Source organism: Nicotiana sylvestris, chromosome 12, assembly GCF_000393655.2.
Source record: "Nicotiana sylvestris chromosome 12, ASM39365v2, whole genome shotgun sequence".
In the NCBI taxonomy this organism is placed as follows: domain Eukaryota; kingdom Viridiplantae; phylum Streptophyta; class Magnoliopsida; order Solanales; family Solanaceae; genus Nicotiana; species Nicotiana sylvestris.
In genome coordinates, this window is record NC_091068.1 from 9,960,166 (window position 1) to 9,976,647 (window position 16,482).

General features: G+C 37.1%; 1 protein-coding gene across 1 annotated transcript; it reads right to left on the bottom strand.

The window, feature by feature from the left end:
- Positions 1-2,738: 2,738 nt before the first annotated feature.
- Positions 2,739-6,263, bottom strand: LOC104242439 (disease resistance protein At4g27190-like). Its single transcript, XM_009797489.2, has 2 exons — positions 5,501-6,263; positions 2,739-5,170 (listed from the first exon to the last, which is right to left on the bottom strand). Exons 1-2 carry the CDS (start codon positions 6,029-6,031, stop codon positions 2,750-2,752), a joined length of 2,952 nt encoding a protein of 983 aa, XP_009795791.1. The 5' UTR covers positions 6,032-6,263; the 3' UTR covers positions 2,739-2,749.
- Between the last annotated feature and the right edge of the window lie 10,219 nt (positions 6,264-16,482).

A 16,482-nucleotide genomic window follows, 5' to 3' on the forward strand; every position in this document is an offset into this window, starting at 1 on the left:
CACACCAGTATTTTCAGGCACCTGCACATTCGTGCAAAGCTTAGTCACCAAAGATGGGAAAAAGAAGCCATACTGGCGTTGGGGGCATCGGATAAACATCTCGTCGTGGATCACTTTGGCCATGTCGAAGGGAAGACCCTTGATGAAACACCAAATCAATGCAGTCCGGGGTCCATTCACCTCCGTAGTATTTGTGAAGGGAATAAGGCGGCTGTTAATCACATACAGCCAGCTCTTCGCCTCTGGAGTTAAGACGGATGAGTGGAACTTCTCTCCATGTTCCAGCCACTCTATCATTTTTTCTAGTGTGCAAATTTCATCAAAGAAGCACTCCCACTTAGCATCGGTTGGATTTTGGCCATATTCATAAAGTCAGTATTCTTAGGCAGAGGGTCGGGCAATTGATAAGCTATGCGTATCGCCTCAATGGAGGCATCCACCGCCTTACGGCGCACTGTGATCACATGGTTGACATGCTCTGATAGATTAGCATAGAATTCGCGTACAACCATTACATTAGCCTCCCCTGGCTCGTCAATGAAGGCCTGCAAACCCCGCTCCATCAACTCATTGTACATGTGGGGGCATCGTTCCTTGACCTTTTTGATATTGATGCCCCTCTCCGGAATTGGCTTCTTGGCAGCCTTCTCTGTAAAACGGGTCTGAGCCTCAGGGGAGACAAATTTGTTGTTGTCATAGGGACGTGCAGGAGCTGCCCTTTGGCGGCTTGAGGATGGACCCGTGGCTTGGCGCTTTTTTGATGGTGCCATGATACTTGAAAAACATGGACACATTAGCTCAGCCCAACAAAAATAGTGTGACTTAATGCAGTTACTCAGACTTCACACGCAAAATTATCAAGAGTCAAGCTCAGCATACTTGATAACATTTGAATTATGAACTCCATATAACACTTAGACAATATTATCAGTCCGTTTAGGAAATATTTCTTCCCCTTCATCTTTAGGCGAGTCCACAAATCCAATTTTTTCCATTTCTTCTGTGCCTATTGATGATGCTGAAGCGGATTTCACTTCAGTGGGTACTGGACTCTCCAACCAAACAACAAAAAAATATTTACCAGGATAAAAAAATCAAAAAATATGTTATTTTTCAAAAAATATTTTTTGAAAAATGACTTTTATCTTACCAAACACACCCTTAATCTGTTTTTATTAAGTATAAGTTTTCCGCGATAAAGTTAAGAGTGGATCTAAGACCTTATAAAAGTGATCAGTCTAGGGAGGTAATGAAAGAATTTGCTTGAGTCAATAGGGGAAGGGAAGGAAAGAAAATGGAGGAATTGTATTAAAACTATTTACAGCAGTTTGTATCATCACTTCCAGACATTTCAAATGTAAATATTTTCCATTTCATGACTTCCTTTTTCTTTTAGATACAAAAGGATGAAAACTACAACAATTAAAAATAAAACTCCTCAACTTTGAACATAAGATATTCTCACCCTCCTATCTTACGCAATGCCAATTTTACCTTTCGACTTCCAATTCCCCAATTATCTTTCTTGAGCCGAGGGTCTATTGAAAATGACTTTTCTATCTTTCGAGGATCGGGGTAACGTCTACATGCACTCTACCCTCTCCAGACCCCACTTATAGGACATCACTAGGTTTCTTTTTATTTCCAATCCCCCAATTTTGTAACACCTTTTTATACTAGATATGATCATATTTTCCTTTTTACCAAGGTGTTTTACTTGCAATTAAAATAATGATATCTCTTACTATAGATTTAATTTAAATACATTAACATTATAGATAGAATAATCATTTTATGAGTTACCACTATTTTTACATAGAATAATTTGATTGAAATCTACCACTATTCTTTATAATTGATATTCTAATATTACGTACATTAAATATGTATAGGTGTGAGCATGTATATCTAAGTTTCACTTCCTCTTTTATTCTCCATCTGGATATAGATTTTTGAGTTTTGATTGTCATTAATGAATTATTTTCTAATTTGTAACTTAAAATTCATTCAAAGTATAAATAGAAATGTTTTAGGAACTTGTTATAAAATCAGCCTCTATTTTAAATAATATTTTTTTTTGTATTATCTGTATTGAGTATATGTTAAAAAATTCTCCTCTTTCATTCTCAATTATGTAAGTAGATTTTAGTTTTGATTCCTATTAATAAAATTATCGATACAAGTTAATTATTTTTAAACTAAATTTATTTGTTCATCTCATTTATTACATTATTGAACATCATTATCTTATATGCTTTGATTATTACCTTCTCACTCTTTTTTTTTTATTACAGAAATAATATAGGATCTTGCTAACCTACTACATGAAGGTAGTCAGTTAGCATTGTACTATCTTTTGGTTTCACTTAAATGCCCTTAAGTTTTGGTGAACATAGACTAATAAAAGAATAAAAATATCATGATAATAAAGAATTTTTTTTTTTAGAAAAAAGGAAGAGAAAATGGTTGATGATCTAGAGGGTAAAAATATGCATTTGAAAGGAGTGTCTTTATTTTTAAGTAAAGAGAGTAGGTATACATGATTTTCACCCGCAACAAAATGTTCGAATCGGGACATATCTCAAAGCTACACCAGTAGACTATCTCTTCATCTTTCTTGTAAATGCCCAAATTATTAGTTCTAAATAAAAGGATGCTAGTGGACGAAGAATCAAGTATAGTACCACTGACTTGAGAAATCTAAAAGTTTTATTGGTAAATCACCTCAACTTTGATCCTTTTGTCAGTATTAAACTGGTTGGAAACAATGCTCTAAATTTGACTTGAAGTTGTCGGAATCCCATTCCAATTGGTTCCACCATTTTGATGGTCCTTTTATTACTTTGATGTTCTTGGAAGTTTGAATAGAGAGAGGCAACTTCCTTATTTGATTGCATTTTATCAAACGAAGTTCCTCCAGTTGTTCCCACGTATTCGGTGGCTCGCCTAGAGTTCTTAAGCTTGGACAGTTTTCCAACAGTAACTCCCCAACTCTTGGAATTTCTGAGTTGGCAAGTGTCGTCTGACTTGAGCTGCATTGTACAAACAACTCTACCAGCTCATAACAATCGATAATTGCAATATGTTCCAGGTGTTTCGGTACAGAAAAAGCTCCACCAACATTAAAGAGACATCTCAATCTTGGACAATAGACAATATCTAGTCTGTGTAATTTGGAAAATCTTAGACCCAGAAGATGACTGATATCAGATACACTCTCTAAATTATATATCAAGCTGAGGCAGAGATGTTCCAGATTTGGCAGAGGGTTAAGCCGTCCACTTCCTTCTTCTGCTGGTTTGAAATCACAATCACAGTCACTTACTATAAGTTCTTTTATTCCATCAAAACTGTTGTGTGCAATCAACTTCCTGAGACCCTTGCAGTTTTGCAAGTACAAATTTGAAGCAAACTGCAACATGCCTGAGAGCTCTCCCTTACTGAAAATTTCACACTTGGAAATAGCTATATTCCTTGGTGAATTGTTAAATTGTCGCATTGGCTCTTCCCCGACTACAATGTGAAATCTTTTCAATCTAGACATCCAGGTATGGTCTCTATTAGACACTGATGAGCTATCCAATTTGATGTAAAGAGAGGTCAGCTTTTGTAGAGAGGAGAGCTCATCAAAAGAAATTGATACAGGACGTCTACCCAGCACATTTATCATTTCCATGCTAGCCAATTTGAGAAGAATTCCTAGGTCGATGCTCTCTAAATGATTTGCAGTTAAACGCCTCAGATCTGTCAACTTGTCCATTCCTTGCGGCAGACGATGTAACCTTGTATAATCACAATCAAGCAATTGCAAATTGCAAAGATTACCAATAGGTGGTAAGTCTGTCAACCAGCGGCAATCTATTAGTATTAGAGCACGTAATTGATATAAACTATTGATGGAAGAAGGCAGTGCTCTAATACCAGTTCCACTCAGATTCAAAACTCTTAGGGCTGGAAATGCAAAAAAAAGTTCATGGGGAATACTTTCAAGGGGATGATTATCTTGCAAAAGTAAAGTTGTTGTCTCTGGGCATTCCATCAAGCCATCAGGTAGACATTCAATGTCGTTGCTTATGAAAGATATTCTCTTGACAGAAGTAGACATTTTAATATGTGATATCTCAGTCAACCCAACTCCAGCTTGAATAAGAGAATTGTGTTCATTCCCAAAGGAATTAGCTATCCATATAGCAACATCGCGAACCACGTCGTGCATCTTCACGGAATCCAACTTATAGGTTTCTAGCAAGCAGGCGTCCTTTAAACTCTCAATCATTGTGATTCCCCTGTTGTAGGCTTCTTCATATGTGTTACGTTCTCCAAGGAACCCCTCCGCCCACCAACAATGTATGATATCTTTTGTTGACATAACCGCTGGATATAAGGAGCAATACAAGAAACAACTTTGAATGTCACCTCCCCTTTTGTTCACATATTTGCTTCTTTGCTCTGAGGATAATTCAATATCCTGAGATTCTAAAGAATCAAAACTCCACTTGATGACCTTGTAAACGTTATCTTTAATATCTGTGTTGTGTGGTTCGGACATTCTAAGTGATCCCAAAGCATCGTTCCATTGCTCGACCCTCTTCTTCCCTCTCATAGATGCTGCGATGACAGTGATTGCTAAAGGTAATCCATCGCACTCCTTTGCAACTTCCTTTGCAACTGGTTGAATATGCTCCAGATTGGCAATATCTCCCGCATTTTTGACAAACATTTGCCAAGATTCATCTTCATCAAATGTCAACACCTTCATTTCGGTGTCTGTTTTCATTTGCCTACAAACATCAACAAAACGAGAAGTTAAAATTACCTTGCTTCTTGCGGGATCTTCAGGTTGGGGCACGCCTACATGATCCAAATTTATAGCTTGCCAAACATCATCGAGTATAAGAAGGAAACTCTTTTCTTCCTTGAGCCTCTGATGAATTCTGCTGGCAATGCGTTCTACGCTTTCCTCACTGTCTACCTTTAGGTTTAATCTGTTGGCAATTTGTGCTTGAACCTTTCTTATGTCTGTTGGCGGTTTGGGCACTGTAACCCATACCACAACACTAAAAGACAGTTTAGAGCTTGACGTAGCAGTCTTTAGGAGCTCATTGTTCAGATTCTTCACCAAAGTCGTTTTGCCGACTCCTCCCATACCCCATACACCAATGATGCCTACCTGAAAGGATTCAAATTACCCAAAAAGAAATTTACCCACAAGTCATGCATGGAAAATTTGTTATAAAGAAGAATTTTAGCAAACTAGAGCAGAAGGGCATTGATCATAATTTCTTGATCTCAACTTTTTCAACTTAACCTCCTTTAGTAAAGAGTAGTACTAGTACAAAATCTACCTTAACTATCAACAGGAATTGTTTTTACTGCGGCCAAGACCACTCGTGGATCACACTGGGTTTGTTGTCGTCGTTGTTGTAAATTAGCAGCTACCAATCCTAAACAATTTAAAATTACTAGTCTTGGAATGGTTTAAGTTCAACAATTAATTTACCTTATCATCTTCTAAGAGTTGTAGGATTTTGTTGAGATTTCTTGTTGCTGCTGACTGGCCTTCTATTGATGGTCCTGGGATGTACTCCACTTTTTTCACCTGGTAATTTTCTACCACCAAACTGGATCCAAAATTTTCTCCCATTTTTTTAGGGTCGCAAAGTTGATCTCGCATGATTCGTGCTTGAGTGGAGACTTGCGAGCGAAGACTGCAATTTGGACAACATTTATATGCAAACATCTGAGCCGCTGCAATGTCTTCTTTCATAGATTCCCAGTCAGTCTCCAGCTTTTGAACATGTTCGACCCACTTGAGAACCTCTGGTTTTGGTTTATAGCCTTCTCTCTCAGCTCCTTCCACCTTCCCTTTGATATCATCTCTAAACTTTGTTAGCCTCTCCATTTCCTCTCTTACACTTTGAACATTTGATGTGAAACGGACGGTATTTTCAATCTTAGGATAGATGCATTTACACACCAACTTCCCCACCTCAACAACAAAACCACCTACTGCATTAATAATTATTTCCATTGAACAATTCCTGAGACTAAACTAAACCAACTGTTTCTTCTTTGCTTAAGGCAGAAATCCGATCGAGAACAAGAACAAAAAGGATACAAGGCATAATCAATTATTGGAGAGGCAATATATTAATCTCAAGAATAAGATGACTTTTGACCGATGGTTCCTTCTCTCCTTGGTTGTTCAAACACACATAGGGTCCCTTTTCTTTTTCCCTCTGACGCTAGGTGCATTATTGGTCCTCGACTTCTATCTTTGACTCTTGACCACTATAAATAATTGATGTGACTATAAGATTTAGAGCGTGTTTGGAAAGCCACCTAGGAATTGAATTTGAACGTAGACTATAACTAGTCTCCAAATTCTTCCTATCTATGTAAAGGTCTAAAAAAACTCTTTCCAATACCTTTCCAAATGGACTCTCATCCATTTGTTAAATTTTTGTCTTCTTATATGCATTTGTATTACAATCTCTTTAAGGATTTGTCGACCCTCTCTCTTTTTGTCTTGAAATCTTCTTATGTTTCTTTCACTCCACAAATAGTAAACAGTAGCGGCATATAAGAATTGTAGAATCTGTGCTCGTGGTCTGCTGTTCCTTGTTTTTCTGCTAATCCATTCTGTTTCTTCTTCCCAGTTATTGACCTTCCTCTTTTCTCCTAGTCATTGAAGTATTGAATTCCAGATGTAGGCAGAATAGCTGCACTGGAAGAACAAATGCTGCAAAGTCTCCTCAGCTCCTGTATTACACAAAACACAATCTGATTGTACTTTGACACCCCATTTCTATATTCGATCCACAGCAGCTAACCTTCCCATAAGTGCCAGCCATAAAATAAACTTGTGTTTTGGAATAGTCTTTGATCCCAATACAAGTCCTCTCAATTTCATCTTCTGATACTGTGGTAGAAAGGATTGGTATGCTTTTTTTATTCTGAACTTACCTGTGGTGCAACAGTCTTGTAATGCCTCATTTAAATCCTTGTTCAAGTACCATTTCTTTGCATCCAATATTTTTTGTACTATCTGTGAGCACGTGATTTTTGCCCTATATGAATACTCTCATAAATTCAAAAAACAAAATAATTTCTTTTTATTATTTTGCAATTTTTGTGGATTTTGTGGCATTTCTGATAGTTGTTTGCATTTTGTATGTGCATTCTTATCTTTGTTTAATTAATAAAAAATACAAAAATATGTTGCATTTGCATTTAGGATTTAATTTCACATTTTAGGATTAATTAACAAATTAGTTATTTTATAAAAATGGGAAAATTACAAAAAATATAGTTTATTTTGCATTTTTTATTTTTTATTTCAAATTTTGGTAGTTTTTCTTTGAATTTGGTTGTTAATTATTTGTGGTAAATGTGATTTAGAGTTAATTAATGTAATAAGATAATTTGGTTAGTGATTAATTTAGGATTGTCTTTAATTTTGATTTAAAAAGAAATTAAAAGAAAATTTAAATAAGAGGAGGGGGTCTATTGGGCTAAATCTAATCAAAACCCTCAAGCCCAAGTTCTGAACACCCAAAACCCGTCCGGTCCATCCCAAACCCGCCCGTAACCCGGTCCCCCACCTCTCAATCCCAAACGACCCCGTTTAAATGGCTAACAGATCTGAGTCGTCGAGGTTGGTCTGATCCAACGGCTGGGAAGCAGGGGTGGATTTAATATAAATCTGTCCGAGCAAGCCCCCCCCCTCAGACCCCCCCGTTCGTCCCTTTCCCAAACCCTAGAGACCGCCGCCCTCAAATCCCCATTGCCCCCACCTTGCTCCGCCTTACTCCGCCCACCGGAAATCGCCTCACGGCGGTTCCGGTGGTCTAATCACTACCAAATTAACATCATAGATTCCTCTCCTTCTCCTCTTCCTAAATCTCCAAACCCCCTCCCTCGAATCCTACTGGAACTCGTCGAATCTTCAATCAAAAGTCAAACCAAAAACCTAACTTCTCCCAAACCACTCCAAAATTACACCACAAGACCACCACGTCCCCCTCGTTCCAAATCCCTGATTGGTTTCCCTTGAATCCTCACCAGACTTGTCAAATCTGGATTTGAAGATGAGCCCTAAAAATTACAAATCGAGATTCTATTGAAATTTCGGGTCTAGCCTGATTTTGTTCGTGTGTTCTTTATAAGAACACACGACTGGTATTAGTTTTGGCCGGAAATTTGCAAGATTTGAAGACTCGTCGCCATTCTTTACTGGTCCTGGTTTGTTTAGGTCGTTTTTCTTTCTATTCCTTACCTTTTTGTTATTTAATTTCTGTTTCTTTCTTCTTTTCGCATCTTCTCCTACTTGTTCTGTTAGTTTTCTTAATTTACTTCCCATCTTTCTGTCATTTTCTTCACACCGTCCTTTTGCATGTTAGTTTTGGGATGTGTTTAGTTATTATTTGTATTCTGGTGCTAAGTTTAGAGGTGTTAGGTTTTGTTTCTGTTTGGGCCTAAACTTTTCAAGTCTTAAGACTCTGTAATTGATTATTCAAGAGTTTTCTGAGTTTTCAGTCTTGATTTGAATTGGGAATCAAAGAACCCAAAAGAGAATCGAATTGATTTTTTTTAACAGACCCATTAACACTCTGAATTGTATTAATTTGGCCCATATTCTGCCTGGCCCAGGGGTAATAACAGGGGTCCTAAAGGGTAAGTTAGGAATTCTGGTTTAGGGAATATTTAAAAACTGATTGAGGAAGCTGGGGTGGGGGCTAATTTGAAAATCCAATTTTTAGACTAAGGTTTCCTAAGCAAAAATAAAAATTGCAAAAGGGTCTAGGTGCAAATCTGATCCTTCTTTATCTACCCTAAATGCCTTGTCTATAAAGGCTCTCTAACTTGGCATTCATGGCAGAAATTCAGAGATAACAAATCCAGAAAAAAATGGCTGAAAATTTCAATAAAATCACTGTTTCATTGAGCTTCTTTTGTGATTTTTGAAGTTTTCAATTTCTGAAACAATTTTTGATTCATCTGGGGTGGAAATGGATTGAATTTGGGTTTGTAAAAGTTTGGTTTGAAGTTTGCTGGGTGATTGTTCGATTGAACTGTATTTTTAGACTGTTGCACATCCTGTTTCTGGTTTGAAATTGGTTTTACTGGTTATTTCCTGCTGCTGAAGTTCTGGTTCTGTTGCTACCCACTGTTTCCTCACTTCTTTTTCCCTTTCAAATTCTAGGTACATGTTCTTGAGACTCATACAATGTGATACTCAAATTGAAAATTGAAAGGGAAATGGAATGATGAAGTTTAATCTTTAAGTTACTGATTCGTAGCTTAGCTTTATTTCTTTGTATATGAATCTCTTCTGCTTCATGCTTCTCATAGTTAAGTTCTCTCGTGTATAGTCGACCATGCTGTAAATGTTACATGTTTACTTTAGAATTTAAATATGGTCTTGTTTGAATCTAGTTGACGCAGAACATTTTGGACCAGATGTAGTGTGTGCTAAATGAGTCAGAAGTTGGATCCTACATCCTCTTATGTATTTAAGTAAAAGGACTGTATTAGGGATATCTTTTGTTGTATGATTCACTTAAAATGTCATGGCATACGTGTCATGTTTAAACCACATTCAGATTCATGAAATAGTTAATTGAATGGGTTCTAGGTTGTGGTCAGTTTTCTTTTTCTTTACAAGTTACTTCCGGACATGTACTGTTAACAATATTCAAAGTTTCTGGGTATACTATTTATTGGTTAGTGATGAGACTTATCAATTCATGTTTTACTTGTAATTGTGATTGTTTTGCTTTAGCGTAGACTCGATATTGAGTCTGGGATCTTCAGCCTTGTTCTTTAAAGTTTTTGAGCTCATTGAGCCATGGATACTGAAGTCCTTTGCAAAGAAAAGGCCTGATTGCGCTTGCTTCTTGAGCCCAGTAGCTTGCTCACTTGGTTCACAAGATGTTTCCCTTTATAAGCGGATTTGTTTAATACATGTAAAAATAGAAATAGACATTTAGTTAGTCAATTTGTGTTGATTAGTTAAGGTTCTGAAATAATTGTTAGTCCGATCTTGCTCTGCTTATAATTTTGAGTGATTTGTAGCCAGCCGACTTGGGCTTAAACGTTGACTCTGAGATTAGGGGCCTGATACTGGCCCAGTTGACGAAAGTCAAGGCCAGCTGAGTCCGCCTGGGGTATGACCTTGGACAGTCATCTCACTTAAGAAATTGGGTTCACGTTTGGGCCCAAATCTGAAGGCACCTGTGTGTAGGATTTCGACCCAAAGTTTTTTTTAGCTAGAATTTTCAAGTTCATTTATCGCTTGAACTGATTAATATTTAATTATGATGTGAGTCGTATCAAATAAAATGACAATTGCATGGCCTTCGTTTCAATTGACGTCATTTTGATCCTTAGAATTTGAGGCGCGCCATTTAGCAAAATTTCATGGCCCTCGCAAAGTTGCAAACGCGTAGCTGCTTTAGGCACGCCATTTAATAATATTATCTTCCTAAATTCGGGTGCGCATTTATGTGACCCAAATCCAAATCTCAACAATGTCAAAATATGTCGAAGACCGCGGGTGCATTTATGTGACGTGGTTCAAGACGTGTTTTAACAATGTTGCAATTTTCCTTAAAAATAATTAAAGTGGTTATAAAGTTAAAATTGCACCATAGGGTAAAAATTCTCACACCTCCTTTTTCCCGCCTACACCCCGCAAGGGCGTAAAGGAGTTTTTTTCAATTAAAGGACAATCGGAACGGGATCTAGTTATTAAGATTCAGAGTCGCCACTTGGGAGATTAATGGTGCCCAAGTCACCGGTTTTAATCCCGAACCGAGGAAAAATATGACTCTGTTAACAGTCTGCGAACCAGAAATCCGGATAATGAATTCTGTTAACCCGAGAGAAGGTGTAAGACATTCCCAAATTCTGTGGTTCTAGCACGGTCGCTCAACTGTTGTATTTGACTTATCTATCTGATTTTTTAATACATGTTGAACCTATGTGCAAATTTTAACTTTCAGCTGCTTTGTTGTTATTATTTTAAAAGAATATGAACATCGTTTAAAACATGTCTTTGGATTACGTCACATGAAATGCACCCGCAATCCGAATCACATTTATTCAGTGTTTTGGGATTTGGATTTGGGTCGCATGAAATGCACACCCGAATTTAAGGAGGTAAGATTATTGAATTGCGCGCCTAAAGCGATTAGCGTATTATTAGTTTTGGAAAAAGCCGTGAAATTTTCTAAACGACCGATCCCGAAATCTATACAATTATTATTTATTGAGGGCCCCGTAATTTGTGATTCAAATGTGGTGAGGCACACCTCCTTTATTTTAAGGACAATCCTAAAGTGACTACATTTGCTATTTTTTTTCGTCTCTAAAATGAAAGAAGAGGAAATCCTGATTGATTACATGCTTGAAAAGGTTATCATTTATTAGTTACTAGCTTGAGACAAACGTTAGTGAAAAGGAATATTACTAAAATTGAAAGTACAAATAAAATATGGAATTGACAAGTATTATCAAAAGGAAACCAATTATCCTATAACTAATTTAATTCACATTGTTAGATGAATTGAACCATTGAAATAAAACGTTTACAAATAACTAAAATCAAAAATCAACCTTGATAACTAATGCTTGCTAAGGTTTACTAAACTTAATCATTAACTCATCTCGTTTGAACCCAAATTGTGTCTATTGGATTAATGACTTCAGTGATTAGTACCACGATCTTAACTTCAAATGTAGTGTGTCTACAAATTCTATGGAATTACTAACCATTTTTATTTATTTATTTTTTTCTAAAATTGGGTAGAACTAGACCAACCAAACCCCTTTTCAACAAATAAACTGCCTAAACGCCTAATTCACAAAAAATTAGTTCAAACCCATGCCTTATCTACATATTTAAGATTAATCTACCTTTTCATATTAATACCGGCTCCAACTATGATTACTTAAACTTGTTCAAATCTAACCATTCAATATACTTACAACAAAAGAAATTCTAAATACCATGTATTTTTAAACTACTAATAATTTACAAATTTGCAGTTTACGAACAAAAGAAAGCAGTTCTAATGTACATACAAACAAATAGACAATTATAATGAATTTAAAACTTCAACTCCTCATTTCTTTGTATTTCATGCTTCAAATTTCAGCCTACGAGAACCAGTGTATCAAATTTGTGTACCTGGTATTTGGAAAGCAAAGAGAAGAAGAGGAAGATCAGTGTAGAACAACAGCAGTAGCATACACAGTAGCACAGCAGTACAACAACCATCAGTAGACCAGTAGTCAACAATAACAATAGTAGGAATCCCAGGAGTAGATTGAAAATAAGAGAATAACCCCCAGCAACTCAAAGAACAGAGCTTGAAACCAATAGAAATACCAAGAGATTCCAATTTCAAACCAAACAATACCACAAGCAATTACAGTCAGAACAGAAAATAGACAGGTTTAAGGAAGTTGTCTTTCCGATCATGAACCCTCAAAGAAGAAAGCAAACTCAAACTCTTTAATTGTAAGCTTAACCCTTAAACCTTTACTCTATTGCTTACTTCTTAAGATCCTCTAGCCTATATTCAGACTCTATCTTTTTTTCTTTCTATCTGGTCACTATTTTTTCTTTTTTAGATTTTTCTATTCTCTAACTCTCTCTTCTGTGTCCTCTCTTTCAGATTTTTTTTCTTTTTTTTTCTTTTTTTCTCTGTTTGTTTGCCCTCTTTCCCTTCAGATTCTCTCTATTCAGCGGTTTTTTCTTTTCTGTCCAGATTCCCCCTCTTTATACAAGTCTGCCCCCCTTTTAAAACTCAGTGCTCGACCCCTTTTCTCTTTTTCAAATCAGAATTTTTTCACTAAAATCTGATTTTTTTTCACTTTAAGTTCCACTAAGAAAGCTTTTCCTTATTATCAGCCCCCCATTTTCTTTTGTTCCCCAGTATTCTTTAAACAAATACATTAGTGAACCCCACTATCAGTTGTCTATTATCTTTTCACAAACCCACTTAGGAATGTCTCAAATCAGTCCACTAACAGGTTTTAAATATTCAGCAGCCCTTAATCAAGTATTCATGTAGTTTATTTTCCCCAAACTAACCCTTAAACTACCCCTGAAAACTCTCAATAATACCGACCCTAATACAAAAGTCAGAATCCAACACAAAACAGATTTTAAAATCTGTTCAAACTTAATTATCAACACTAGTTTCCGATTAAACAGCTATAACCAAATCAGATCAAGTAGCATCAGAATATGGATCAATGAATCAGGAAATAGCCATATTGAACTAACTAGAATAACAATTGGCATATATACAAGGAATAAACTAACACAAATCCTAAATACAAAACATTGTAAATACATTGAACGGAAATATATGCAGAAAGATGATGAATAATTAAGAGAAAAAGGATCAAACAAAACATAAAGGAGACCAATCAGAAACTATTAACAACAGGATGCCAAATGACTCAAACTATACGAACGACCTAATCAACGAAGCTTAATTAATCGATTATATATTACAATTGACATTTAAACAAATCAGTAACAAAGCAACAAACAACCAGTGTCATTGACGAAGTCACAGACTAACGGGAAATTAATTAATCGACGCAACTTAGGACTCGATTTCACAATTTATAACACATACAATTAAAGCGAATATAAACAAATGACAGAATCGGACCAAATAAAAAGGTCCATTGAAGATGAGCAGAGTCAATTGTCTAAAAGAATTTAAAAATCAATACAGTAAATAAACAGATACGTAGATAAGGAAAATGAACAAATACGAAGGAAAGAAAAGGAAATACCTCATAATACCCGGACCATACGGACCCAGTCTTCGAAACTCTGATTCGGGCAATTTGAAATCGAAAAGACCTTAGTCGAAGTGTTCTCAACTGAAAACACTTCGATTAAGGTCGATTAGACCTCAACCTTTTATTTAATTTTGGGCAGATTCCATGATTTGGAATTTTAGGGTTCTTGAGGGTCTGATTTGGGGCTCGATCATTTCTAAGCAGATTCGAACCAAACCAAGTTTGGTTTGGTTACGAGTGAGGTCAGGAGAATGACTGGTGTGATTTTGGGGTACGTTGGGGTAGTTTTAGGTTTGCTCGAATCTTCAAATGAAGATTCGAGCAGTTCCGAGAAGATTCGTCCTAAGCTACTACCAGATTCATGGCGAGGATGGTCAGGAGGAGCTATGGTGTTAATTTGGTAGCCATCGAAAAGGGTTGGGTTTTTAGGCCAACCTTCAATCGAAGATTCGAGACGTTGGGGCCTGATTCGAGAGATATGGGTTATGGATTTGGAATGGGGAGGTTAAGAGGAGTCGAGGGTGTTAAGTTGGGGTCATTTGGACCACCGGAATCGCCGTGAGGCGATTTTAGGTGGGCGAAAGACGGTGGTTGAAGGCGGCGGACATGTCTGATCTTTGAAGGTTCAAAGACGAAGAGGTGAAGGGGGGTATGGCTTTGGGGGGTGTGGGGTATGGTTTAGGACTTATATACGGGGTGAGGTAATTGATCCTGGACGTTGGATGAGGTGGGATCGATGGCCAGGATCTTTCGTTAAGGGGGAAACGGTGTCGTTTGATTAAATGAGACTGGGTCGGTCTCTGGGATGAAGTGGGTCGGATATAGAGGATTGATCGGGACCGTTGGATTAAAGGGAAAAGACGGCCCTGATTGATTGTAATCATACGACGTCGTTTGGATTAATGAAAGAACTGAACTGGACCGTTAGATCTGACTGATCAATGGTCCAGATTGAAAGCATCCAAACGACGTCATTTGGGAGACGGCTGAGAGACCTGGTCCTGGACTGGGTTATTACACACATTGGGCCTGCTCTTTTGGTTTAATTGTGAAGCCCAAATCCGATATTTTCTTCAATTTTTTGCACTCTTTTCTTTAGAGAAAAATTCCTAATTAAATAACAACCAAAATTAAACTACACAGATATTAATTAACACTTAACGACAATTAACACACAAATTAAAACATTTAATAAAATCACACGATGACAACAAATAGAATAAAAATGCATATTTTTGTGATTTTCGCTTTTTAAAACCAAATTATGGTTTAATTAATTCTTAAAGGCTCAATTAATCCTAAATATGCATGCAACAAGTATTTTTGTATTTTTAATAAACTGCAACAAGGTAAACATTTACGGACAAAATAATTACTAAAATGTCCTCAAGATTGTACCCGAAGGTAACTTGCTTTATTTTTTGATTTCTTTTGGAGTAATTATCGTAAAGCAAAAATCACGTGCTCACAGCTGCCCCTCTTTGTCCGAAAACATGAAGAGTTTTCGTGCAAAGATAAAGTGAGCGGATACGAGCAATTTTTGCATGTTCGGTACTCCGTGTGAAGCATTTTTTGAAAAAGTTTAACCGAACCTTTGCTTCCAAGGTTTCCTACATATCCCTGGCTAAAAGGGAATCAGGTTAATGTAGTTCGGGAAGTTTAGGTAGCTGGGACTACCATGGAGCTGTTATCTTGCTGTTACTGCTATTGTTGCTGCTGCTACCGCTTACTGACCTCCTTATTACACCATGGTAAAAGAAAATAAGAAGTTAGACTAAGCTAGGTATCACAAAATCTTATATATATTCCCCTTGCTCTGGTTGCCTTGCTTTCTTGTCGGCTTGTGTTTCCTCTGGTGCTTTTCTTTCGAAAATTGCTGGAGATGACACTGACCTTTTGCCTTTCTTGAACACAAGTTTTACCATTCTTCTTTGTCTGCTGGGGACGTTTCTTCCCAAATTAAGACCTGTTATGCTGGGGATTTCTGTTGTAACCCTCCTCATTACTGACTTTTGTTTGATCTTGAAACATATTCCTCTGTTCTGCAGGCGGGCTCCTGACTCCAATCTTGACTTTGGAAAGGTGACACGACCTCCATTCTACAGGCGGGCTCCTGACCTCAACAGCTCCTCGAAATAATTATGCCTCCATTCTCCAGGCGGGCTCCTGACTTCAACAACTTTCTCAAAATAATTCTGCCTCCATTCTCCAGGCGGGCTCCTGACTTCATCAACTTTCTCAAAATAATTCTGCCTCCATTCTCCAGACGGGCTCCTGACTTCAACAATTTTCTCAAAATAATTCTGCCTCCATTCTACAGGAGGGCTCCTGACTTCAACAATTTTCTCAAAATAATTCTGCCTCCATTCTCCAAGCGGGCTCCTGACTTCAACAATTTTCTCAAAATAATTCTGCCTCCATTCTATAGGCGGGCTCCTGACTTCAATAATTTTCAAAATAATTTTGCCTCCATTCTACAGGCGGGCTCCTGACTTCAACAATTTTCTCAAAATAATTCTGCCTCCATTCTACAGGCGGGCTCCTGACTTCAACAATTTTCTTAAAATAATTCTGCCTCCATTCTACAGGCGGGCTCCTAACTTCAATAATTTTCAAAATAATTCTGCCTCCATTCTACAGGCGGGCTCCTGA

Excerpts from the sequence above, each read along its gene's own strand:
- LOC104242439 (XM_009797489.2), bottom strand. The coding sequence starts at position 6,031 with ATGGAAATAATTATTAATGCAGTAGGTGGTTTTGTTGTTGAGGTGGGG. Across the intron at positions 5,171-5,500 it reads AACTCTTAGAAGATGATAAG|GTAGGCATCATTGGTGTATG; the intron begins GTAAATTAATTG and ends GAATCCTTTCAG.